Source organism: Diceros bicornis, chromosome 2, assembly GCF_020826845.1.
Source record: "Diceros bicornis minor isolate mBicDic1 chromosome 2, mDicBic1.mat.cur, whole genome shotgun sequence".
Lineage (NCBI taxonomy): Eukaryota > Metazoa > Chordata > Mammalia > Perissodactyla > Rhinocerotidae > Diceros > Diceros bicornis.
The window spans coordinates 11,443,407-11,469,975 of NC_080741.1; the positions used below are offsets into that span (position 1 = coordinate 11,443,407).

The 26,569-nt window shown below is 36.1% G+C and overlaps 1 protein-coding gene across 4 annotated transcripts in view; it reads left to right on the forward strand.

The window, feature by feature from the left end:
• The window catches only part of XRN1 (5'-3' exoribonuclease 1), a 115,321-nt gene that overhangs the window by 23,890 nt on the left and 64,862 nt on the right, over positions 1-26,569 (forward strand). For all 4 annotated transcript variants that reach the window (XM_058551721.1, XM_058551730.1, XM_058551736.1 and 1 more), the window contains exons 11-18: positions 684-750; positions 964-1,069; positions 3,617-3,706; positions 5,736-5,892; positions 7,431-7,550; positions 21,216-21,385; positions 22,583-22,703; positions 22,800-22,898. In XM_058551721.1, coding sequence (XP_058407704.1) covers positions 684-750; positions 964-1,069; positions 3,617-3,706; positions 5,736-5,892; positions 7,431-7,550; positions 21,216-21,385; positions 22,583-22,703; positions 22,800-22,898 — 930 coding nt within the window. The remainder of the gene's footprint in view (positions 1-683; positions 751-963; positions 1,070-3,616; positions 3,707-5,735; positions 5,893-7,430; positions 7,551-21,215; positions 21,386-22,582; positions 22,704-22,799; positions 22,899-26,569) is intronic.

Sequence of the window (26,569 nt, forward strand, 5' to 3'; positions counted from 1 at the left end):
GGAGGAGGAAGAACTAATGAGAGTCACTGGCGGTGGAGAAGCAATCAGAAAATAGAAGAGAGAGAGGCTGAGATCATAGGGGAGGAAAAACAGATGGGCGGGCTACTAAGGATGTGACGAGATGCAAGAACTATAGAAAAACAAATGAGTTGCATGGAAGTAAAATTTAGAAGTGGAGGGTAGATCACGGAGTCATAAGAATGATGAGATCCAGAGATATAGAATATAGGCAATATTTGTAATAATTTGACTCAATCGAAAACAAATAGATTATGATTAATAGTAGCCCAGAATTTGACATATAAAAATTTAAAGTTGAAAGGATTTGATATTAATTGTGTACTTTTCTCTAAGTCAATGAAATATTCCTGAAGTATTTTTTCTTGGAACACATATAGAATTAAATATATTTCTCTTTTATATTGGTGAGAATTACTTATTACATATCTTTGAGAGACCTGATGTTAAGTTCTACATAATAAAGATTTATAGCCTTAGAAAACAGCTAATATAAAACCAAAAACATTTACACAGTATTTCAGGATTATTTTTAAAATAAACTTTACAATGTGTCACTTAAGGATCATTCAGTTATTTTTAGTATTTTTTGAATCTCCCTGTTAAATGTCTCACTTTGAAATATATCTTGCCATTAATTTTTTATTGTTTTATAATTTTTATAGGAGCAGGAAAACTCCATATGTTGGGCTGCTTTAGACAAAAATGAAGAAGAAGTGGTTACTTCTAAGGGTGAGTACAAACTATGTATTTTAATATATGTTTTTTTTTGACAGAATAGTTGTTATAGCTTTCCTTTGTTAGTACTAATTCAGTAATATTGGATGGAACAGATTTCTATGATCATTTATAAACATTTGCTTTGATATGTATTTCTCAAAGCATTAGGTAGTAAAACAGAATATTCATAATTGTCAGCTGCTATCTTTCTGGCTTTTTTTCCAGATAATTTAGAAGATGAGACTGAAGACGATGACCTATTTGAAACCGAGTTTAGACAATATAAAAGAACATATTACATGACAAAGATGGGAGTTGATATAGTGTCTGAGTACGTTTTTGCCAATGCTTTTACTTTAAAGTAGAAAACATTAGATTTTGCAGTTCTTCAGAAAACAGCATAATTTTGATAGTTAAGGTAGTGGGAGAGAGATTTTTTGATTTCATAAATTATTGTAGATCTTTCAACTAGTATGGTTTTGGAGAAGGTAATGTTAACTAACGTGTTATATTACTGTAATAAAAATTGCCAAATAGAAAATGGTTAGATTTTTGCTTCCTGTTTTAAAAAGGTCACAACACACTTATCTCAAAGGCTGTCTGGCTTAGCCCCAGGTTAATACCTAATCCAAAAGTTCGTTAAGAACTTGACCTCTAGAATGGTGGCTTTCACACTTTTAAACTGCAGCCCACAGTGTGAATTACGTATGTTCGTATTTTATTTATTTTAATTAACAAGCACTTATAAGGTACTTACTGAGTGCCAGGCACTATGCCAAGCATTTTTAAAATATTATTTAATTATTTAAAATATCATTTAATTCTCACAGCAATTCTTTAGGATGAGTAGAATTATTATTATTTTACGATAGAAGAAAATAAGGAATAGAGAGGTTTAAGTGATTTGCTCAAGGTGACATAGGTAGTGAGTGGCAGAGCCAGGATTTGAACATAGGCAATCTGGCTCCAGAGTCCTTGCTGTTAACCACTAGATGAGGCTGTTTCTCTATAAGTGAAATACGAGTTTCGTGAAATGCTATGTACCTTTATTACATGCCATATACTTATATATTTTCTATACTATTATGTTTACTTTGTTTTTTAATATAATAAAGCACTAAGTATTGGATCTTTTCTAGAGTCTGCCCAGGGATAGACCCAAGCTTTCAGACATTGCTCTATATCCTCTCAGACTGTCTTCTAGTCTAGACATAGTCTTTCGGTAGGGTCTATATTCACACTGACCTCCAGTAATTAGAGGTATAGGAATTCTAGTACAATTCACCGGCTCATTTGAAGCTTTGTCAGGTACCATTAGCATGTAGGACTTTTGAGACTTGAGAAATACAATATTTAAAATAGTTACACTTTTAATCCTTTATTCGTTAGTTCTTATATTTCCTTGATTACAGTTATATAGAACTAGAGTACCTGCAGTTGGCACTAAATGTTTAATTTGATAGGTAACTAGTCTTCTGTTTTATTTCCCTTCCCTTTTATATATTAAAATATAGATTATGAAAATGAGATACCATTTGTTTGCCTAGCAAATAGGCAACTCTTTTTAAACTGTTATGTTCAGTGTTAGTCCAGGAGTGGTGGTAGAGTTCTTCCCTTAATTACTGGTGGGAATATAAATTGGTAAAATTACTTTGGAAAGCACATATCCAAAAACCTGTAAAATATTCATTCCTTTGACCCAATAATTCTAATTGCTAATCTATCTTAAAAATATAAACTCAAACACCGAAGATCCTTATATATAAGGGTGTTTCTTACAAAGTTTTTTATAATAGCAAAAAATTAGAAATAATCCACGTGTCCAGTAAGACGGTCCATCATAATCATCTGCACCTCCTCCTCATTACAGTCACCATCTCTGCCATCTCCACCATCTCCAGAATCTGCAGAACTGCTAAACTGGTACTTATAGAAAGTTCATAACAATTTAGAAAGATACTTAAGTATCTTTTAAGTGTATTACTAAGTACAAATTTTAAAAGCAAGACACAAAGTCATATATACAGCATACTCTCATTAACAGTTTAAAAAAAAAATCTGGGCATAGAAAAATGACTGAAAAGAAACATAACAAAATGTGAGAGTGATTGCTACAAGGTGATAGAAATGCTTTTCTTCATTTTCTAGATTTTCAATAGTGAGGAAATATTTCTTTTATAATGAAAAAGTGATAGATTTCATTTTCAAAAGTATACCTCCCAAAAAAATATGGAGATCTGGAATTTCTAAGTGCATCTCTACCTAAATTTTGGTAACAAACACTAACAGGTTTATAGCCACTTTTGGCTTTAGCCTAGGACTCTTCCTTTTTTTGGGTGAAGATTTATTTTACCTTTAATGATGGTTTTTGAGAAAGAAGAGATTAAAGGGAATATTGCTCAGTGCATATAGCACTTTTCAAAGTGTGTTCTAGCTCCTATAACCAGATTTTAAGATCTTTCTGATTTCTTGTAATTCTCTCAGGCATCCTCTCAGATAAAGAAGATTCCCATCTCTCTCTCCCATCCCACCCTAACTATTTGAGGGAGTGGTAGTGCCACTTTATAGAAAGTTCAATTGGCTAAATCCTCAAACGTTAAACCAAAGGCATAGTACATTGGCTGAATAAATATGCACAGCAGGTTTAAGTATTTTGATGGTCGATTTAGGAAGACTATAAGACAAACCTTTAATCTGACAGGATGGAATTTTTAAAAAAATACTTTGGAGTTTTTTTGATTACAATTTTTAGCTTATTCATGGATTAAATAAAACACATGAGAGGCAGAATGAGGTAGCAGTGGAGATCATGCTCTAAAGACAATGGCTTGTCTTCAAAAAATATTGTTATAATGAAAATATTCTTTTCTATTTTCAGTGACTTTCTGGCTGATCAAGCTGCGTGTTATGTTCAAGCAATACAGTGGATTTTGCACTATTACTATCATGGAGTTCAGTCCTGGAGCTGGTGAGGGAATAAAAACAAAAATAAAGTTTTGGTTTTTTTTATAATGGTTCATTCTACTATAATCTCATTTAAGGATATCTTTTCATTTCATTTCTCTTTATGGTAGTATTTTTTTAAAAGATGCATACAGCCAAGTTTAAATGAAATACAATTAATCTCTTCTTATATGAAAATACTTAAAAAAGACCTTCCTATAACAAAAATACTTCCAGCCCTAGCAGATGGCCCCATAAAAGCTCTTTGTTAATCTAGGGATTTAAAACTCTCTGTCATGATAAACCAAGTGTGACAAAGTCTTGATAATTATTGGGTCTGAGTGATGGTTGTGTGGGGTTGTTCATTATATTCTTCTCTACATTTTTGTGTGTTTGAAAATAATTTTTCTATCAGGAGTAATTATTGAAGAATGGGCTATTTGAATGTTAGAGTGGGAAACGTAAAGAAGAGAGGAGAAAAGAATTATTTGGTTTTCCTGGAAATAGTAATAATTCTCCATTTTTTTCATGTTTCCTATTCCAGCAAGTTCCATCTACATTTCCAAAACATCCGCAAAAATAGAAAAATAACAAACCAAAAAATGATGCAGGGAAAAGTAGAGACTTTTTGGTGATGCGGTAGCTTGTTTTATTTTGTTTTCAGTGCACCTCTGCCAGGCTTTGTTTTATTTTATTTTATTTTTTTAATTTTTAATTTTTGCATGTATTTTTTTCCCCCAACTATCTTTTGCCCCGTAGATAGTTGTATGTCATAGCTGCACATCCTTCTAGTTGCTGTATGTGGGACGCGGCCTCAGCATGGCCGGAGAAGCAGTGCGTCAGTGCGCGCCCAGAATCCGAACCCGGGCCGCCAGCAGCAGAGTGTGTGCACTTAACCACTAAGCCACGGGGCCGTCCCTGCCAGGCTTTGTTTTAAAGTACCACACAGCAAAACAAAGCAATGCAAGATAATGTAGTATTAATTATGATTTCACTTACAAATAGCCTTTTAAGAAAATCTTTGCAATAACTAACCTGATTCTCAGGGCCTCTCTGAAGAGCATTCTAATGATGAAAATCCTTGATTTGCCATGTTTTAAGAAGATGAGTGTAAGTTATTCCTATTATACTACCAGGCATTAAGGCTAGGCACTTGAAAAGCATGTGTTCATATAATCCTCACAACTATTTAAAGTAAATATTGTTTTTTTTGCCTTGTACAGATGGAGATCAGAGAGGTTAAGTAATCTTTCCACGATCATACACCCGAGAATCAAGTCCAAGCCTATCTGATTCCAAAGTCTATACGTTTCCATTATTCCACATGCCATTCTTCCTCCTTAACTTTCCCATACTTTTGAAATATGCCATAATTTTAGAATATAAAAATATTTCTTCTTTTTTTTTGGCATCCTTAGTCAAATAATAAGAACATTGAAATTTTTAAAAAATTGTTTGTTCGAAGCTTTGTAAAAATATTTATACCTGTAGTTAAAGATGGGAAGGTATTAAAAATAGTGTGTATGATTAATAAATGGCTTAATCCTTATCACAAACATGATTATATATATATACTAATTCAAAGATAAAAGTTCTTAGAGCTGACTAGTAAATCCACGTGAGCTCAGGCTCACTGTTCTCTCTGTTCTTGTGAGGCTGGCCCAGGCCCACGTGACCTAACTGAACGTCTTCTGACTACCTCATTACTTCATTCCAAGAATCTATTGATTGGAAGATTCACACTCAACATTTTGGAAACTAAAAGAACCATTATATTATATATATATCCGTCAATTACACGATACATCCCAATTTTGGAAATTGCAACTGCACATTAAAAATTAAGGAAATATGACATTTGTTGCCATCACATGACCTAAATTTTCCAGCACTGCTGATTTCTTATATTGAAGTGGTAGAATTATGGTTGATAATTTTTTTTTCTTGAGAATTATTGCTATGTGTTGTTAAAATAAAACATGGAAAAGTATATACTTAATATTGACCTGTTTCATAAAGTTGCCAATTGTTTACAACTCAGTTTTGTTTTATAGGTATTATCCCTACCATTATGCACCTTTCCTATCTGATATCCGCAACATCAGCACACTCAACCTCCATTTTGAACTAGGAAAACCTTTTAAGCCATTTGAACAGCTTCTTGCTGTACTTCCAGCAGCTAGCAAAAATTTACTGCCTACGTGCTATCAGGTGGGTTTTAGAATTAAATGTTTTTGTCCTTTTTGATATTTAGGAGCTCCTATTAGAAACCCAGAAACATAGTGCCCAAATTGCTTTAATAGCTAAATATATTTATTTTCACTTTAAACATAGTATTTCTTAAAGTCCCTTGGAAAGTAATTCCTTGGTTTAAAGTTAGCTTTATTTTAAAAAAGCAAACAAACTCCATAAACAATTCAGAGCGTAGCTTCTTCATTTTCAGCATCTTTAAGCACGTCTTAAAGCCCAATTTGTCTCTGCACTAATGAAAGTAAGCTGAGACAGGCAAAATCTAAAGCCCTCTACTTTATCCAAACATTTATAGCTTCATTCCTATTTTCTTTTACCCTCTACCTGTTAGAATAGGGATAGTTCTAATAAGTCATTTGTCTGAACAGAAGTTTACCTCAGTTTATATTTGGGTTTTAAGCATTTCATTTATCACATTGTGAAATGAAAGGCTTTTCTCTGGTTAACATATTTCACATAACAGGAGGATGTTTCAGGGGTGATTGGGTCACCAAAATTACACTGAGCCTACTAAGCTGATTTTGAGGGTAAACTTCATTTAGTTCCTCTAAAGTATCAATCTGTTCTTCTAATTTCATGGTCTGGTTCCAGGAATTAAAGTAGACACACACACACACACCCTTTGCTGCTTGAACAATGTCAGGCTCCCTTCAGGTTAAGTTCTGAAAATTAACCTGAACTTCATCCTGGCCTCTGGCCTCCCTTTCTTCTTGTTTCTTTGGTGCTTTTTTTCTTACCTTCAGATACATTAAGGATTTATATTCAACCACTCTGGACCAGTAAAACCATACAAGTGTTTTACAGTCACATCTGTTTTGATTGTTCTGTGCCCATGCTGTACTGGTTATTAAATATTTTGACTATTACCCTGAGAAATATGCTATTTTATTTCTTTAAAAAACTTTATATTACAATCTTCCATATTCATTTCCTAGAGACGTCTTTATGCTTTATCTACCTCTGTTATAAAATCTCTAACAAAAACTTGTCTTATTGGACTTTTTATCTTTGCTATTAGTCGTGAAGAGATTCTTGAATTTTAGGATTTTTTTTTAAATTCTTAGATGGCAGTTCTTATATTAATTCATAAAGTCAGTTGATTAGGACACAAAAGTAAATTGTTTAAGGTTAAAAATGGAGGACTGTTAGAAGCCTGTGAAATGAACTAAAGTCGAATGAGAAAACAGAATTTAGGTAGGCCTTGTAGAGTGACAAGATGATAAAAGATAGAAATGATAAAATTAAAATTCAGAGTAGGGATGGTTTTGCTACATTTAGGTCAGTGGAATGGGAAAGTGATGAGTAGCAGTGAAATTAGAAGTCTCATAGTTGAAAATCAAAATATAGCCAGTATGTTGCAACATATCTAGATGTAAATATTTAGTTTTGCTTTGCTTAGAAATTTTAAACTGTAACGTGAGGAAATATAAATATATTAACAAAAAGCTATATTGATATTAGTTCTTATATTTCTATTACACTATTTTATATTTTCACAGCATTTGATGACCAGTGAAGACTCGCCAATTATAGAATATTATCCACCTGATTTTAAAACTGACCTAAATGGGAAACAACAGGAATGGGAAGCTGTGGTACTAATACCTTTCATTGATGAGGTAAGTGCATGAAATAGTTATATATACACGTATATTCTTTTTTTTTTTTTTGAGGAAGATCAGCCCTGAGCTAACATCCATTGCCAATCCTCCTCCTTTTTTTTCTCTTTTTCTCCCCAAAGCCCCAGTAGATTGTTGCATGTCATAGTTGCACATCTTTCTAATTGCTGTATGTGGGATGCCACCTCAGCCTGGCCAGACAAGCAGTATGTCGGTGCATGCCCGGAATCTGAACCCAGGCCGCCAGTAGCAGAGCGCGTGCACTTAACCGCTAAACCACAGGGCCGGCCCCTACAGACATATTCTTTTTTTTTTTTTTTTTTTTTTTTTGTGAGGAGATCAGCCCTGAGCTAACATCCGCCAATCCTCCTCTTTTTTCGCTGAGGAAGACGGCCCTGGGCTAACATCGGTGCCCATCTTCCTCCACTTTATATGGGACGCCGCCACAGCATGGCTTACCAAGCAGTGCGTCGGTGCGCGCCCGGGATCCGAACCAGCGAACCCCGGGCCGCCGCAGCGGAGCGCGCGCACTTAACCGCTTGCGCCACCGGGCCGGCCCCCAGACATATTCTTAATCAGAGATTATTTCATAAAAGTTAATGAGCAATGGGTTTTAATCACCACTTATGTTTTGTTAGTAGAATTTAACTACTCTCTTCTTCGTTATGTGCACCAGAACTTCTAAGTACACTAATTATAAGCAAGCTGGAGTAGCTTTACTAATCTTAGACAAAGTAGACTTCAGAACAAGGAGTATTACCAGAGATCAAAAAGGATATTTCATACTGATTAAAAAATCAAGTCAGTTCATCAAGAAGACATAAAAATCCTAAATGTATATGCACCTAATAGCAAAGCTTCAAATACATAAAGCAAAAACTGTCAGAATTGAAAGGAGAAAGACAAATCCACAATTATAGTTGAAAATTTCAACACTTCTCTCTGAGGAATTCGTAGAACAAGAAGACAGAAAATCAGTAAGGATAAAGACTTGAATAACACTATAAACCTATTCAATCTTATTAATATTTATAGAACACTGCACCCAACAACTGCAGAATACACATTCTTTTTAAGTGAATAAGGAACGTTCATCAAGATTATTTGCTGAGACAGAAAACATGTCTCAGTAAATTTATAAGGGTTAAAATCGGGCTGGCACCGTGGCCTAGTGGTTAAGTTCAGCACGCTCTGTTTCAGAGACCTGGTTTTGGTTCCTAGGCACAGACCTGCACAACTCATTAGCAGCCATGTTGTGGTGGTGACCCACATACGAAATAGAGGAAGACTGGAAGCAGATGTTAGCTCAGGGTGAACCTTCCTCAAGCAAAAAGAGGAAGATTGGTGATGGATGTTAGCTCAGGGAAAATCTTCCTCAGGAAAAAAAAGAAAGAAAGAAAAAGGGTTAAAATCATACAGAGAATGTTCTCTGACCGCATGCAATTAAATTAAAAATCTGTAATAAATACCTGGAAAATCTGTAGATATTTTGCAATTAAATAACGTACTTCTAAATAACCCATGGATGAAAGAAGAAATTAAAGGGAAATTTGAAAATATTTTGATCACAATATATCATAAAACACAATATATCATAATCTATATGATGAAACTAAAGCAGGGCTTAAAGGCAAACTTAAGGTTCTAGATGCTTATACTAAACAAGAAAAAGTTTTAAAATAAATTATTTAAGCTTCCTACTGTAAGAAGTTAGAAAAACAAGAGCAAGTTAAACCCAAACTAAACGGAATAAAGGAAATAATAAAGATAGGAACAGAAATCCATGGAAATGAACAAACAATAGAGAAAAATGAATGGAACCAAAAGTTGGTTCTTTGAAAAGATTAATAAAATTGATAAATCCTAGTAAGACTGATCAAGAAAGGGGGAAAAAAAGGAAGAAGAGAGGGAGAGAACACATAAATTGCCAATATTAGGAATGAAAGAGGAGACATCCTACAGATTCCACAGATATTAAAAGGATAGTTAAGGAATATTGTGAACAATTTTGTGCCAACAGATTCAACAACTTAGATGAAATGAACACATTTCTTTAAAGATACAATTTAGCAAAACTGACAGAAAAAAAATGTAAAAATCTGAATTGTCCTGTATCTTTTAAAGAAATTTAATTAATAATTAAAACCTTTCCCACAGAGAAAATTCCAGGCTCAGATAGCTTTACTTGTGAATTCTAGCAAACATTTGAGGAAGAAATAATACCAATTTTACACGAACTTTGAGAAAATAGAAGAGGGAGAATCACTTCCCAGCATATTTTATTAGACTAACATAATCCAGATTCCCAAACTGGACACAATAGTATTACAAGAAAAGAAAATTAGGGACCGATACCCCTCCTAAAAGTAGATGCAAAACCTTTTAATAAAATAAAACCAAATGAGAGCAATAATATATTAGAAGGATAATATTCATGACCAAATGGGATTTGTTTTAGAAATACAAGATTGGTTTGCAATGTGATTTACCACGTTATCAATATTCAATATCCAGTCTTAATAGAACTGCTCAACAAGTGGAATAAAAGGAAACTTTTATCAGATAAAGGGCATCTAAAAAAACCTATTGCTAACAACATACTTAATAGTAAAAGATTGAATGTTTTCTCTGTAAAGTCAAGGATAGGCTAAGGATATCCATTCTAAACACGTCTCTCTAATATTATACTGGAAGTCCAGTGTCGTAAGTCAAGAAAAAGAAATAAAGGCATGCAGAATAGAAAAGAAGAAGTAAAATTGTGTTTATTTGCATGTGGCATTATTATATGTGTAGAAAATTCTAAGGAGTCTTCAAAAAAAGGTACTATAACCAGTAAGTAAATTTAGCAAGGTCACAGAATATAAAATCTATACAAAATTCAATTGTATTTTCATATACTGGCAACAATTGGAAAATACAAAATTTTTTAAATGAATTTTTTTTTTAATTTTTTGTTTATTGCAGTAACATTGGTTTATAACAGTGTATAAATTTCAGGTGTACATCATTATACTTCCATTTCTGCATAGATTACATCATGTTCACACCCAAATACTAACTACTTAATTCTACTTACATGGGCTGGCCCCGTGGCTTAGCAGTTAAGTGCGCGCGCTCCGCTACTGGCGCCCGGGTTCGGATCCCGGGCCCACACCAATGCACCGCTTCTCTGGCCATGCTGAGGGCGCGTCCCACATACAGCCACTAGAAGGATGTGCAACTATGACATACAACTATCTACTGGGGCTTTGGGGGGAAAAAAAAGTGGGAGGATTGGCAATAGATGTTAGCTCAGAGCCGGTCTTCCTCAGCAAAAAGAGGAGGATTAGCATGGATGTTAGCTCAGGGCTGATCTTCCTCACAAAAAAAAAAAAAAAAAAGAAAAGCACTGCTAAAAAAAAAAAATTCTACTTACAATAGCATTATAAAATACACAGCTATAAATTTAACATGTGCAAGCCCTTTACACTGAAAACTATAAATAGTATCGAGAAATAGAAACCTAAATAAATGGAGGGATATACCATGTTCAAGGAATAGAAGTCTTAATATTAAGACGTTAACTTCTTCCCAAATTGATCTTTGGACTCAACATAATCCCGGTGAAAATCTCAGCAGAGTTTTGTGTATAAATTGGAAATCTGATTCTAAAGTTTTTATGAAATTGCAAAGCATCTGGAATAGCCAAAGCAATCTGTAGAAAGAACAGTGTTGGAGGACTTTTGTTATGTGATTTCATGACTTAGCATGAAGCTGTGAAGGCCGTGTGTTACTTACATAGCAATAGACAAATAGATCATTGGAACAGAATAGAGTCCAAACAGATATCTATACTTGTCTAGTTAATTCATTTTCAATTAAGGCATCAAAGCTATTCAATGGGTAAAGGAAAAGCTTTTCAACAATTGGTGCTGGAACAGCTGGCTATGTGTGGAAAAAATGAATCTTGATCCATACCTCACACCATACACAAAACTTAATTCAAAATACATCATAGCTCTAAATGTGAAAGCTACAACCATAAAATTTCTTGAAGTAAACTTAGGAGAAAATCCTAGTCAAGACCCAGAAAGCGCTAACCATAAAAGAATTGAGAGAATTGAGAAAGAATTGAGAAAATAGATTTCATCAAAATCAAAAAACTGCTTTTCAAAAGACACTATTGAAAAATGAATAGGTAAGCCACAGACTGGGAGAAAATATTTGCAAAACACATATGTGCATAGGACTGGTATCTAGAGTATATCAACAACTCCTCCAACTCAATAGTAAAAAGACAGATAACCCAGTTTTTCAAATGGGCAAAATATTTGAAGGACCTTTTCACAAAACAAGATATACAAATAGCCAATAAGCACATGAAGACATGTTCAATGTTATTAGTCATTAGGAAAATGGAAATTAAAATCATAATGAGATAACACTATACATTTCACTCTCAGTATAATGGAAAGCATTAAAAGACTAAAACACAATACCGAATATTGGCAAGCATGTGGAGCAATTGGAATTTTTATACATTGATGGTGGGAGTATAAAATGGTACTTGGCATATCTGTCTGGCAGTTTCTCATAAAGCTAATCATACACCTACCCTAGAACCCAGCAATTCCATTCTTAGGTATTTACCAAGAGGGGGAATGAAAAAAAATATGTTCCCAAAAAGTCTTGTACAAGAATATTTATAGTAACTAAAAACTGGAAACAACTCAATACCCATTAACAGGAGAATGGGTAAACAAATAGTGGTGTATCAAAACAATGAAATACGGGCACACCTTGGACATACTGCGGGCTCAGTTCCAGATCACTGCAGTAAAGTGAATATCACAATAAAACGAATCATACAAATTTTTTGATTTCCCAGTGCATATAAAAGTTACATTTACACTATACTGTAGTCTGTGAAATGTGCAGTAGTATTATGTCTAAGAAAACAATATACATATCTTAATTAAAAAATGCTTTATTGCTAAAAAATGCCAGCCATTATCTGAGCCTTCAGCAAGTCATAATCTTTTTGCTGGTGAAAGGTCTTGGCTTGATGTTGGTGGCTGCTGACTGATCAAGGTGGTGGTTGCTGAAGGTTGGGGTGGCTGTGGCAATTTCTTAAAATAAAACAATGAAATTTGCCACATCGATTGACTCTTCCTTTCACGAACGACTTCTCTGTAGCATGCGATGCTATTTGATAGCATTTTATCCACAGTAAAACTTCTTTCAAAATTGGAGTCAGTCCTCTCAAACCCTGCTGCTGCTTTATCAACTAAGTTTATGTCATATTCTAAATCCTTTGTTGTCATCTCAACGATCTTCACAGCATCTTCACCAGGAGTAGATTCCATCTCAAGAAACCACTTTCTTTGCTCATCCATAAGAAGCAACGCCTCATCCATTAAGTTTTATCGTGAAATTGCAACAATTCAGTCACATCTTTAGACTCCACTTCTAATTCTAGTTCACTTGCTATTTCTACCACATTTGCAGTTACTTCCTCCATGGAAGTCTTGAGCCCCTCAAAGTCATCCATGAGGGTTGGAATCAACCTCTTCCAAACTCCTGTTAATGTTATATTTTGACCTCTTCCCTTGAATCATGAATGTCCTTAATGGGATCTAGAATGGTGAATCCTTTCCAGAAGATTTTCCATTTACTTTGCCCAGATCCATCAGAAGAATCACTATCTGTGGCAGCTATAGCTTTACGAAATGTATTTCTTAAATAATGAGACTTGAAATTCGAAATTACTCCTTGATCCATGGGCTACAGAATGGATGTTGTGCTAGCAGGCATGAAAACAACATTAATACTGTTGTACATCTCCGTCAGAGCTCTCGGATGACCAGGTGCATTGTCATTGAACAGTAATAATTTGAAAGGAATCTTTTTTTTCTGAGCATTAGGTCTCACAAAGTATTCAGTAAACCATGTTATAAAAGATGTGCTGTCATCCAGGCTCTGTTGTTCCATTTATAGAGCACAGGCAGAGTAGATTTAGCATAATTCTTAAGGGCCCTAGGATTTTCAGAATAGTAAATGAGCATTGGTTTCAACTTAAAAAGTTACTAGCTGCATCAGCCCCTAACAAGAGAGTCAGCCTGTCCTTTGAATTTGAAGCCAGGCATTGACTTCTCCTTTCTGGCTATGAAAGTTCTAGATGGCATCTTCTTCTAATATAAGGCTGTTTCATCTTCATTGAAAATCTGTTGTTTAGTATGGCCACCTTCATTACTTATCTTAGCTAGATCTTCTGGATAACTTGCTGCAGCTTCTACATCAGCACTTGCTGTTTCACCTTGCACTTCTATGTTATGGAGACGGCTTCTTTCCTTAACCTCATAAATCAACCCCTGCTAGCTTCAAACTTTTGTTCTGCAGCTTCCTCACCTCTCACAGCCTTCACAGAACTGAAGAGAGTTAGGGCCTTGCTCTAGATTAGACTGTGGCTTAAGAGGATGTTGTGGCTGGTTTGATCTTCAACCCAGACAACTAAAACTTTCTCCATATCAGCAAGAAGGCTGTTTCACTTTCTTATCATTCGTGTATTCACTGGAGTAGCACTTTTAATTTCCTTCAAGAACTTTTCCTTTGCATTCACAACTTGGCTAACTGTTTGGTGTAAGAGGCCTAACTTTTGGCCTATCTCAGCTTTCGACGTGCCTTCCTCACTAAGCATAGTCATTTCTAGACTAGCTAGCGTAGTCATTTCTAGCTTTTGATTTAAAGTGAGAGATGTGCAACTCTTCCTTTCACTTAAACACTTAGAGGCCATTGTAGGGTTATTAATTGGCCTAATTTCAATATTGTTGCATCTCAGAGAATAGGGAGGCCAGAGGAGAGGGAGAGAGATGGGGGAATGGCTGGTCAGTGCTACAGTCAGAACACACCCAACATTTATCAATTAAATTTGCCATCTTATATGGGTGCAGTTCATGACAACCTAAAACAATTACAATAGTAACATCAAAGATCACTGATCACAGATCACCATAACAAATAAAATTAATAATGAAAAAGTTTTAAATATTGTGAAAATTACCAAAATTTGACACAGAGACACAAAGTAAGCAAATGCTGTTGGAAAAATGGCACCCATAGATTTGCTCAATGCAGCCTGGCCACAAACCATCAGTTTGTAAAAAAACCCACAATATCTGCAAAACGCAATAAAGCAGAGCACAATAAAGCAAGGTATGCCTGTACTTCTCAGCAATAAAATAAGAATGTAGTACTGATAACGTGCAGCAACATGGAAGAACTCAAAAATATTGTGCTGAGCAAAAGAAGCCAGACACAAAAGAGAACAAACTAATCTTTGGTGAAAGAAAGCAGAGCAACGGTTGCATAGTGGGTGGGGAAAGGGGAAAGAATTAACTGGGAAGGGGCGTGGTGGATATTTCTGAGATGATGAAAATATTCTACATCTTGGCTTACTTGGGTATATGCAATTGTCAAAATTCATCAAGCTCTAAACTTTAGGTCTGTGTATTTCACTGAATGTAAATTATGCCTCAATAAAAATATGAGTGCGCTCTCTTAAAAAAAAGAAAAACTACATTCTTATGGAATGGAGGGAAAAAAAGGTTATTCACATCTTATTAATTTTTAAACAAAGATACTTTTACATGTAAAAACTTTCCAACCACCAGACAGAGGATTAAGTTGTGACATAATCGTTATAGCCTGCATGTGTACAAACTTAGTTCCGTGTAGACAGTTAGTACTGTTCATTCAGTTATCTCTTTAGTCTGTCGTGATTGAAACTTGACTTAGATTTGGATACCTCAGTGAGATTTTAAATGTTTTCTACAAGATTGCGTTATGATATACCACTGAAACAAAACTGGTAACTGGCAGAATGACCACATTCTTATATTTTTTTTGGAAGGAAAATCTCAGAACTTACACAAGAAGGTATCTGAAAGTAGGTTATAAGATGTGAAAAGAAAAATTCCTGTTACAGGATAGTCGGTAAAAGTAATGGTGGAAATTACCAAAATAGAATACATGATAGAATTTTCAGAACTGAGAGATTGAGGGGACCCGTTTGTGCCTCACAGAGGATTATTACACCAACTCTGATGCTAGGAACAGGAGAGCTTACCTGCAGGCTTGAGCTGCTTGCTTACTCTCGCTCGCTCTCTTGCTCTCTCTCACACACGCACACGTGTGCACACACGCATCCTTTTCAGCTTGAACACGTGTCAGGCTTTCCTTCACATCTGTTTCTTTCTACCAGAATATTCCAGCTGATTTGTGTATATGTGCAGGGTGGGCAGATTGGAAGGGGTGGAGGTGGGTGTGGTTTAAAGCCATTTTATTTACTCACAATTCTGTGAATCATCAATTTGAACTGGGCTCAGCTAGATGTTCTTTTGTTGGTCATACCCTGAGGTCACTCAAGCGTGTTAGTCGTCTTGTGGCTCAACTGGAGCTGGTTGTCTGAGATGGCCTCACTCACGTGATTGGTGGTTGGTCTTAGTTGTGAACTGAGGCCTCTATGTCACCCCTCACCCTCAGGGAGGCTAACCCAGTTTTATTCTCACAGTGATCTTTGGTTCCAAAAAGGTGAGAACAAAAGCTAAAGGGCCGGGCCGGCCCCGTGGCTTGGCGGTTAAGTGCGCTCGCTCCGCTACTGGCAGCCCGGGTTCGGATCCTGGGTGTGCACAGACGCACCGCTTCTCCGGCCATGCTGAGGCCGCGTCCCACATACAGCAACTAGAAGGATGTGCAACTATGACATACAACTATCTACTGGGGCTTTGGGGAAAAGAAAAAAGGAGGAGGATTGGCAATAGATGTTAGCTCAGAGCCGGTCTTCCTCAGCAAAAAGAGGAGGATTAGCATGGATGTTAGCTCAGGGCTGATCTTCCTCACAAAAAAAAAAAAAAAAAGCTAAAGAGCCTCTTGGGCTTTGGAATTTGTATAGCATCACTTTCACTATATTCTTTTGAATAAAGTTACAAGACCAACTCAGATTTAAGGAGTGGGGAAATAGACGTCACCATCTCACATTTAAAGGAGCTTACATATGATGATAGAAGGAATTGTTGTGGCCATCTTTGCTATCTATTTACTAAAATCTGCCCTTTGGCCAAAATAATTCATATCTCATCCAAATACAAAACACACTGACCTTCTTCCAAAATCTCATCTCATTACAGCAGGCTCAAAGTCCAGAATCTCATCTTTAAATCAGGTCCAGATGTAGATGAAGCTCCTCAAATGCAGCTCCTCTGGAACAGCTCTCTTGATTCAGAGACATGTGAATTAAAAAAACAAGTTATCTACCCTGCCCCAACATTCCCAGTTTTATAATGGAGAGACAAGGACAGGATAACCACAATAAGTTACTCCTATCAAAAACGGCAGAGAAAGGAGGCACATAATAGTCACTGATCCATAACAATTCTGAAATCCAGCTAAGTAGTATACAGTCAAGTCCCTATACTCTAGGGGCAGAGAGTGTTCCTTGATTAGAGCCTAAATCTGTTCTCTGGGAGTAGCTCTGCAATCTGTGTTCTCCTAGGCTTTTGGCTCCCCACTCTGGGTTCTTTTTTTTTTTTTTTCCTGAGGAAGATGTGCCCTGAGCTAACATCTGTCACCAATCTTCCTCTTTTTTTTTTTTTATTTTATTTATTTATTTTTTTCTCCCAAAGCCCCAGTAGATAGTTGTATGTCATAGATGCACATCCTTCTAGTTGCTGTACATGGGACGCGGCCTCAGCATGGCCAGAGAAGCAGTGCGTCGGTGCGCGCCTGGGATCCGAACCTGGGCCGCCAGCAACGGAGCGCGTGCACTCAACCGCTAAGCCACGGGGCCGGCCACCAATCTTCCTCTTTTTGCTTGAGGAAGAGTCACGCTGAGCTAACATCTGTTGCCAATTTTCCTCTATTTTGTTTGTGAGCTGCAGCCACAGCGTGGCCACTGACGAGTGGTATATGTCTGCGCCCAGGAACTGAACCCAGGCTGCCGAAGTGGAGTGCACCGACTTTAACCACTAGGCCACCAGGGCTGGCCCACTCTGGGTTCTTGATGCTACCCTTTAAGATGTTGGGAAGAGGGAAAAACAGGATTGGTCAGAAGGACAGGTTGGGGGTACAGTGCTATCTCAATAAAGGCTGTGATTGACCCCATAAGTCACTCTCTGAAGCTGAAATGGCCCATTAGAGTTCTCCTAAGTTGCGATAAAGCATCTGAGACTCTGTACTCTTTATCTGTCAGTCTTGGATGCAGGCTTCATTTTGGAAGGGTGCATGAACTCGTGTGAGATGACTTTTCACCTGTGGATATTTCCCAGAGAGGGCTGACAGCTGAAGGTTGTAAGCCAGCAGCACTTTTCATCATCTGGGCAAACTTCAGTACTAATGGGGGATCACAGCAGCACATTGCAATATCCATGACGTCACTATACCTTAATATTATCCTGTTTATCCTAAAGATGCTAAAACGTTCACAATTATAAGGATGAGATGGTATGCATACATTCACAGGCCATGTGACCTAGAAAAAAATTTTTTTTAAAAATTTTGTTTATTTATTTATTTTCCCCCCAAAACCCCAGTAGATAGTTGTATGTCATAGCGGCACGTCCTTCTAGTTGCTGTATGTGGGACGCGGCCTCAGCATGGCCGGAGAAGCGGCGCGTGGGCGCGAGCCCGGGATCCAAACCTGGGCCGCCAGCAGCAGAGCGCGCGCACTTAACCGCTAAGCCACCGGGCCGGCCCTAGAAAAATCTTTATATTTTGAATGTGAAGAAGGATTAGACTCAAACTTTGAGTGTGATATTGGAGAAGAAAATAGGATATAAGTAAATACCATTATCAGTAAAAAAATAATTATGGAAATTCAATTTACTGTTTATTTCTTGAAAGATTATTAATTTTATTATATACCTTATAATATCAATGATATCTTAGAATCAAGAAATTATGGTGCAGTGTTACCTGTTTTACTCTATAATCTTTTACAGATTTTTCTACTTCCTGCCTCTTTCTGCTACTTTTTCTGTAAATGCTTTGAAAGTGGCGTAGATAATTATTGGACTAAAAGTCTGGGAGGCCACTCTGGAAGACAATTCAACAATTTCTTGTAAAGTTAAACATACATTTACTATCCAACCCAGCAATCACGCTCCTGGGTATTTATGCTAGAGAAATGAAAACTTATGTGCACACAAAAACCTGTACATGAATGTTCAGAGCATCTTATTTGTAATAATCCCAAACTGGGAAAAATTCAAATGTCCTTCAATGTGTGAGTGGATAAACAAACTGTAGTACATCCATATAATGGAATACTACCCATAAAAAGAACTATTGATATAAACAGCTTGGGTGAAAAACGTTCACTTGAGTGAAAAAGTCAGTCTCAGAAGGTTGTGTATTATATGGTTCCATTTATATAATATTCTTGAAATGACAAAATTATTGTGATATAAAACACTTCAGTGGTTGCTGGAGGTTAGGGTATGATTATAAAGGAATAACATGAAAGAATTTCTTTATAATGATGTAACAGTTCTGTATTCCAATTTTAGTGGTGGTTACATGATCTATACATAGGATAAAAATTCCATAGCACTGTACACACACACAAAAAAATCACACATAAAAACCAGTGAAAGCTGAATAAGTCTGTAGTTTAGTTAATAGTGTTGTACCAATGTCAATTTCCTGGTTTTGCTAGTGTACGGTGGCTATGTGTAAGATGTTATCTTGGGGAAAGCTGAGTGAAAGGTACATGGGAACACTCTCTACTAATTTTGCAGCTTCTTTGCATCTTCATATTTTTTGCCACTATATACAGTGCTGTAATAAAATTACTTGTGTATTTATGTTTCTGTTTGTTTATGCATTCTTATGTATTGGAGATTTTATTTTTCTAAAGTAGATGCCCAAAAGCAGGATCACTTGGTTATGGGAATGTATATTTTTAGTTTAATGAATATTACCAGATTCTTTTTCAAGAAGACTAGTTTAATTCATACCAGCAATATTTGAGTGCCCACTTCTCTGCTTCTCCAGTCCTGGGTATTATTGCTTCATTTAATTTTGGCCAATCTAGAGATGATGAAGAAAGCCATTTTGTTCAGATTTGTTTTTCCCTGACCCGTAATTTGAGTATATTTGTATATATGTTTGCACTTTGCATTTTCTCTTTTGTAAATTGCCTATTTATATCCTTTCCCTCATTTTCTTTTTTGATTTTTATTAACTTTTGTATATTAGGAATATTCTTTCCCAGTGTAGCATTTGTCTCTTGATTTGTTTATGACATCTTCTGTCATATACATTTTCTTTTACTTAAAAATGTTTTTGCCCTTAAGGCTGTTTGGTTTTTTCCTGCCTTCCTAAACTAAGAGCTTATCACTCCAAATTATGGATACTCTCCTAGATTTTCTTCTAATACTTTTTTGTGTGTGTGTGAGGAAGATCTGCCCTGAGCTAACATCTGCCAATCCTCCTCTCTTTTTGCTGAGGAAGACGGGCCCTGGGCTAACATCTGTGCCCATCTTCTTCCACTTTATATGGTACGCTGCCACAGCATGGCTTGACAAGCAGTGTGTCGGTGTGCGCCCAGGATCTGAACTGGTGAACTCCGGGCCACTGCAGCGGAGCACGCGCACTTAACCGCTTGCACCACCAGGGCGGCCCCTTCTAGTACTTTTATTGTCTGATTACTCCAATACTTGTTTTTGTATGTAGTATGAAGTTGGGAAGTGTATGTGCTTTTTTTTCTAGCTGGATAGCTAGATATGACAACACCATGATTTAAATATCTGAAGTACTATGTTTTTGTCATAGGTTTGGATTTGTTTTTGTTCAGTTCTTCTGGTGTACGGGTCTCTTGTGGTGTCAGTACTAAAGTATTTTGATTACAGTTGCTTTGTAAAAAGTGATAGGATCTGGTAAGACAAGTTCCCAATTACTTTTTACAGTTCACACATTGATTCTTCCATATGAACACTAACATCATTTTGTCCTTTGAAAAAAAATATTTTAGGGCCGGCCCCATGGCTTAGCGGTTGAGTGTGCATGCTCCGCTGCTGGCGGCCCAGGTTCAGATCCCAGGCGCGCACCGACGCACCGCTTCTCCGGCCATGCTGAGGCTGTGTCCTGCATACAGCAACTAGAAAGATGTGCAGCTATGACATACAACTATCTACTGGGGCTTTGGGGGGGAAAAATAAATAAATAAAATCTTTTAAAAAAAAAAAAAGAAAAAATATTTTAAACCATTGCAGTTCTAACTGAAATTATGTTAAATATATGTTCATTTGGAAAAATGAACATTTCTATACGATTGCAGAATTTGTAAAGTAAGAGATTAGTGATCTATGAATTATTATAAATTATAATAATTATGATAAATTCACATTTAAATTTTCATTCTCTATTCTTATTCACGCTTTATTGGCTGTTATTGGAGTAACAGGTTCAGAGGAATTTACAGTGGCAAGCAATATTCTAGGGGCCTTTGAAACAATGAACAGCACATTAGTTTTTCATGTAATGAAATGGGAAGGAGTTCCGTTAGTTAAGATTTTTGTTTTTCAAGAACACAAATAATGATTCTGTATACTGAGAGAAAAGATTTATTCTATATGTTGAGATTACAGAATTTTTATACTTATAACCCCTCTATTCATTCTTTACATTCAGAAACGATTGTTGGAAGCCATGGAGACATGTAACCACTCCCTCAAAAAAGAAGAAAGGAAAAGAAACCAACATAGTGAGTGCCTAATGTACTGGTATGATAGAGACACAGAGTTCACCTACCCCTCTCCATGGCCAGAAAAGTTCCCTGCCATAGAACGATGTTGCACAAGGTAATGTTATTTGGTAATTTTTCGACAACAGCAAAGAACTCCCCACTACCAAAAAAAAAAAGCTTTTGAGAGCCAGCCCTGATGGCCTAGTGGTTAAAGTTTGGCACTGTCACTGCTTTGGCAGCCTGGGTTTGTTTCCTGGTTGTGGAACCACACCACCCATCTGTCAGTTGCCATGCTGTGGTGACACCTCACATAGAACAACTAGAAGGACTTAAAATTAGGATATACAACAGTGCACTGGGGCTTTGGGGAGACAGAAAAAAAAAAAGGAAGATTGACAACAGATGTTAGCTCAGGGTGAATCTTTGGGGAAAAAAAGCTTTTAAATATATATTTGGAGAATTAACAATTTATGACAGTTATGGTCAGTTGATAATGAGTTACATCCAACTTGCCAAGGATCATAGCATCTCTCTCTCACAATTCTTTCTATAATTCTCTGCTTTGGTAAGATTTTGCTTTTCTCTTTTGTTAAAAGTTGTTTTTTATTTTTCCTCCCTTGTGTATATCTGTACTTTCCCTCAAGAGGATGTGTGAATTTTTTTTCCATTGCCAGTGGCTGCTTTCAGCATTATTTGACATGCTGACTTTGCCTCTTATACTCCCCAACCACCCAACTAGAAAGAAGGAAAACAGAAATAAAAGAGCTCCTCTGTTTTCTTACCTCAAACCCATTTCTTCTTTCTCTTCCTCATTAAAATGTCATCTTTATTTTTTCTCTTCTCTCGTCTTCCCTGCAAATAATTTACCCAGATGGCAATTGGCAATTGAGTTGCAGATAAAGTGAACATCTCTCAGTTATGATTTTTCCTTTTTGTTAAAGCAAAGAGAAAGATGAAATAGACATTATAAAATGTTTATTTTCCATTCTAGGTTTTGGAACATGGAGGATATGGAGATTTATAATATGCTTTATATGTTCCTTTATTTTAAAAATTAATTCTATGTATAGTTTTGTTTTAAATTAATGGAGAAAACTTCCACTAAGTAACCTACAGGCATAGTTGTGTCTGGACCCATAACAGCAGAGAATCTGGGTTGTCTTGCTCTATATTTTCTGTCTTAAAGGACAAATTGTCATTCTCTTATTTAAAAGCAAAAATGACTCTTGCAAAATATTCAAGGGAATGCTGAAAAACTCTGATTGCTTGTAATGTATGAATTTTAAATTAAATGCCTTGATTTATTTTCTAGGTATAAAATGATATCATTAGATGCTTGGCGTGTAGACATAAGCAAGAATAAAATAACCAGGGTTGACCAGAAGGCATTGTATTTCTGTGGATTTCCTACTCTGAAGCACATCAAACACAAAGTCAGTGGCTATTTAGTTCAGAATTTTTTTACATTATTGAATGTGAAGTGATTATGGAGAAAGAATTAAAATTAAATTCTCTCAAATCTTTTAAAGTTCTTTTTGAAGAAAAGTGGGGTTCAAGTATTCCAGCAAAGCAGTCGTGGAGAAAACATGATGTTGGAAATCTTAGTGAACACAGAATCAGATGACCTTGTAAGTATTTTGTTTATTATATATTAGGTGCTTATTATGCAAAAAACTACTGTAGCTGCAACATGTTTGCCAAAGATGTGTTACATGTAGTAACTCCAAAAGTTCATAATAGATAAGAATAAAGCAAAAAAACATTTAACAAATTAAAGGACATGTATAATTGTGACATACGAGCAAAAGTTGCTCCAGGAATTTTGAAAAGGAGGTGAGCCGTGTGAGCTAAAGATTAAGTAAGTACAAGACCTGTAGATGAGAATAGGCTTGAGCTAGGTGCAAAAAAAGATTATCACGAAGAGGAGAAAAGGTGAGGAAAGGTATTCCAATTGGAAGGAATAACGGAAGCTGAGAATTGTAGTCTAAAATAAATGTGATACATTATCTTATTCTTTTTAACCTTTTCATATGTCTGAAATTTTTCTTAATACTTTTTCTTTTTTTAGAATAAATGTGATGTATTTGAGGAGAAGGAATAGATAAACCTGACTGAAGCAGAGAACTTGTGTTGGGAAATAGTGGAAGATAAGGTTGAAAAAACAGATTGAGGCCAGATTATGGAGGACCTTAAATATCAGGCTAAGGAGTTTGGACTTTTTTTTTCGTGACTGTTATCTTGAAATGAGTATTTTCATAAAGATTAATTTGGTGGCAGTATAATGGGCTAAATTGCACATAAGAGAAATGAAAGAAAATGGAAAAGCCTGCAGGTTCAGAGGTTGTGGTTGTAGAAACATCAGATAATAAGGACATAAACTGGAAGTGGTAATAGATCTAGATGAACAAGGCTAAATAAAATTGACAAATTTCATCATTTCTTCAAATATAGGAGATGCAAAGAGGAAGAAAATATTAAATATGACTCTGAGATATCCAGGCTAATTAACCAGAAAATAATTGCTGTTTACTGGAATAAAGAATTTAAAATGGCAGAGTCACTGATTTGAGGGAATTAATGATAAATAATGAGGGAATTTTAAGGTGGTACTGGGATATTTAACTGGAGATGCCCTGCCAGCCTTTCTCAGCAAGGGTTCCACAAGAGATTTAAGCCCTAATGCCCTAACCCACCCATTTGTATTTAATGGACTAACTTATCTTCTATGCATTTAAAATGGTACTAGTTATGACCGTCCTCGGGAGAATTAAGAAAATAGTCAAATTATTTTTTCTGTTCTGTGGTCAGATGAAAAAACCTCAGTCAAGAAAGGCTACTTATACACAATTTCATACCTGGAGCTAGAGCTTGGAGGGAGATAGGGATATACAAGTCATCAGCAAGAAGGTCATAGCTGAGGCGTTGGGGCTCATTTCCCTGAAGACAAGGGTCTCTGAGGGTTCAAGGTCTCAGCATGAAGAAAGGGTGGAAAAGGAACCAGTAAAAGTGACATAGTGTTCAGAGAGGTAAAAGAGAATGATTCCCAAGTTAAGAAGTATCACAGAAGCATGGAGTAGGTGCTGTATGCTGCATACAGTTCAAGAAGAATAAAAACTGAAACATAGCCTGTGAATTTGTTCTTTAGGCCTTTGAGAATTCCATTCCAGTAGATTGGTGGAGGCAGAAGTCTGGTCTAGTCTGGAACTAGGAAGATGGAAAGTAAAGGGAGCAGGTATTAAGCCCTTGGTTAAGAAGTTCATCATTGAAAAGAAGGCTAGGAACATAAATGTAGGTAGAGAAGAGGCAACTCATCCAGCAAAATCCATTCGAAAGAAGAGAGGAGGAGCTAATGGAGAAGGATCTTAAAGGCATTGTAGAGGGGAGGGATGTTTATGATAACAAGACCCCATGTAAGGTAATAAGGGATTTCATGTAGGGCTTACATGGAAGGATTAATCTGGGAAAGGAGGACAACTTTTCCTATAAAAACTAAAGAGTGGGACAATGAAATTAGAAATAGATGTATAGAAGGGAAAAGGATAATTAAGGGAGCCTAGTTCTAAAGTTGAAACTTGTTTTATTTTCAGAATAGTCATTCTTTTGTATGTTTACATTAAGAAATGTATAAATATAATAAATAAAATAGTTACCCAAAAAAGTCTAAAAATAGTCATCTTTACTTGTTAGAGAAATATATGATAATAATGATTAAGCATAATAAACAGAAAAAAAGTGAATGAAAATTTGTATTTAAACTTCAGTTTCTACCACAAAATTGTTGTTGTCTAAACAATAGTAATGATGATGTTTCCTTTTAAAACTAGAATTTTTACTTAAGATATTATATCATACAGAATATTTATACAGCATTTTGTAGTTTACAAAAGCTTTAATGTATATTATAGTAGTCCCCCCTTATCTGCGGGGGATGTGTTCCCAGCCCCCCAGTGGATGCCTGAAACTGAGAATAGTACTGAATCCTATATATACTGTTTTCTCCTATACATACATATTTGAGGTGTGACAACAAAACTAACGTGAATTTCTTTTTCCTTCTTCACAATTTCATGGATAGAAGATTTGTTCTTACCATAAATCTTAGCAACTTCAGCATACAGTTTTTTTTCTTATTAAATCGAGAACTTTTCTCTTTTTCACTTAAAGGAATCACTTTACAGCTTCTCTTTAGCATGTCCGAATTGCCAGCATCACTACTCTTGTGCTTTGGGGTCATTATTAAGTAAAATAAGAGTTACTGGAACATAAGCACTGCGATACTGTGACAGTCAGACAACTGAGACAGCTACTAAGTGACTACAGGGTGGATAGCATATACAGCATAGATACACTGGACAAAGGGATGATTCACGTCCCAGGTAGTAGGGAGTGGGATGGCACGAGATTTCATCAGGCTACTCAGAATGGCACACAATTTAAAACTTATGAATTGTTTATTTCTGGAATTTTCCATTTAATATTTTCGGACAGCAGTTGACCACATGTAAGTGGAAAGTGAAACCATGGATAAGCAGGAACTACTATATTTTATTTTAGCCTCAAATAAGTGTTGTGAGGTAGATGTTATTCCTTCTTCTCATAAAAGAAAGGAGACTCATGGGCCGGCCCCGTGGCTTAGCGGTTAAGTGCGCGCACTCTGCTGCTGGCAGCCCGGGTTCGGATCCCAGGCGCGCACCGACGCACCGCTTCTCCAGCCATGCAGAGGCCGCGTCCCACATACAGCAACTAGAAGGATGTGCAGCTATGACATATAACTATCTACTGGGGCTTTGGCGGGGGGCGGGTGGGGTGGGAAGCAGACTCAGTGGGATTAAATGATTTGCCTAAGATTCTGTAGCTGAAAGAGGTAGAACCCAAATTTGGACCCATGATTCCTAACTTTAAGTTTAGTGTTCTTATTTCATTATGCCAACGACAAACTGAAATGAAATCAGATTTCTTAGATTCTGTTTTATACTGTCTGATTATTTGATATGAAACAATGACTAATAGCCCTCTCTAGACATTTCTGCTGTTCTTTTCACTTTTCTTAGTTTCCATGAGAAAAATAAACAAGAGAATCATGAGAATAACAGAATCATAGAATTTTACAACTGGATGGAATTTTGTAAAGTGACTAACCCAACTCATTAATTTTACAAATTAAAAAACTTAAATGGAGGTTGGAAAAGGGACATTCACTAAACTAGTTAGCAGCAGAACTAAGAACTTAGGATTCTTCCTGAACACAATTTCTACTAATGTTGGCTGCTATTATGGACAGTAATACATTATAGGTCAG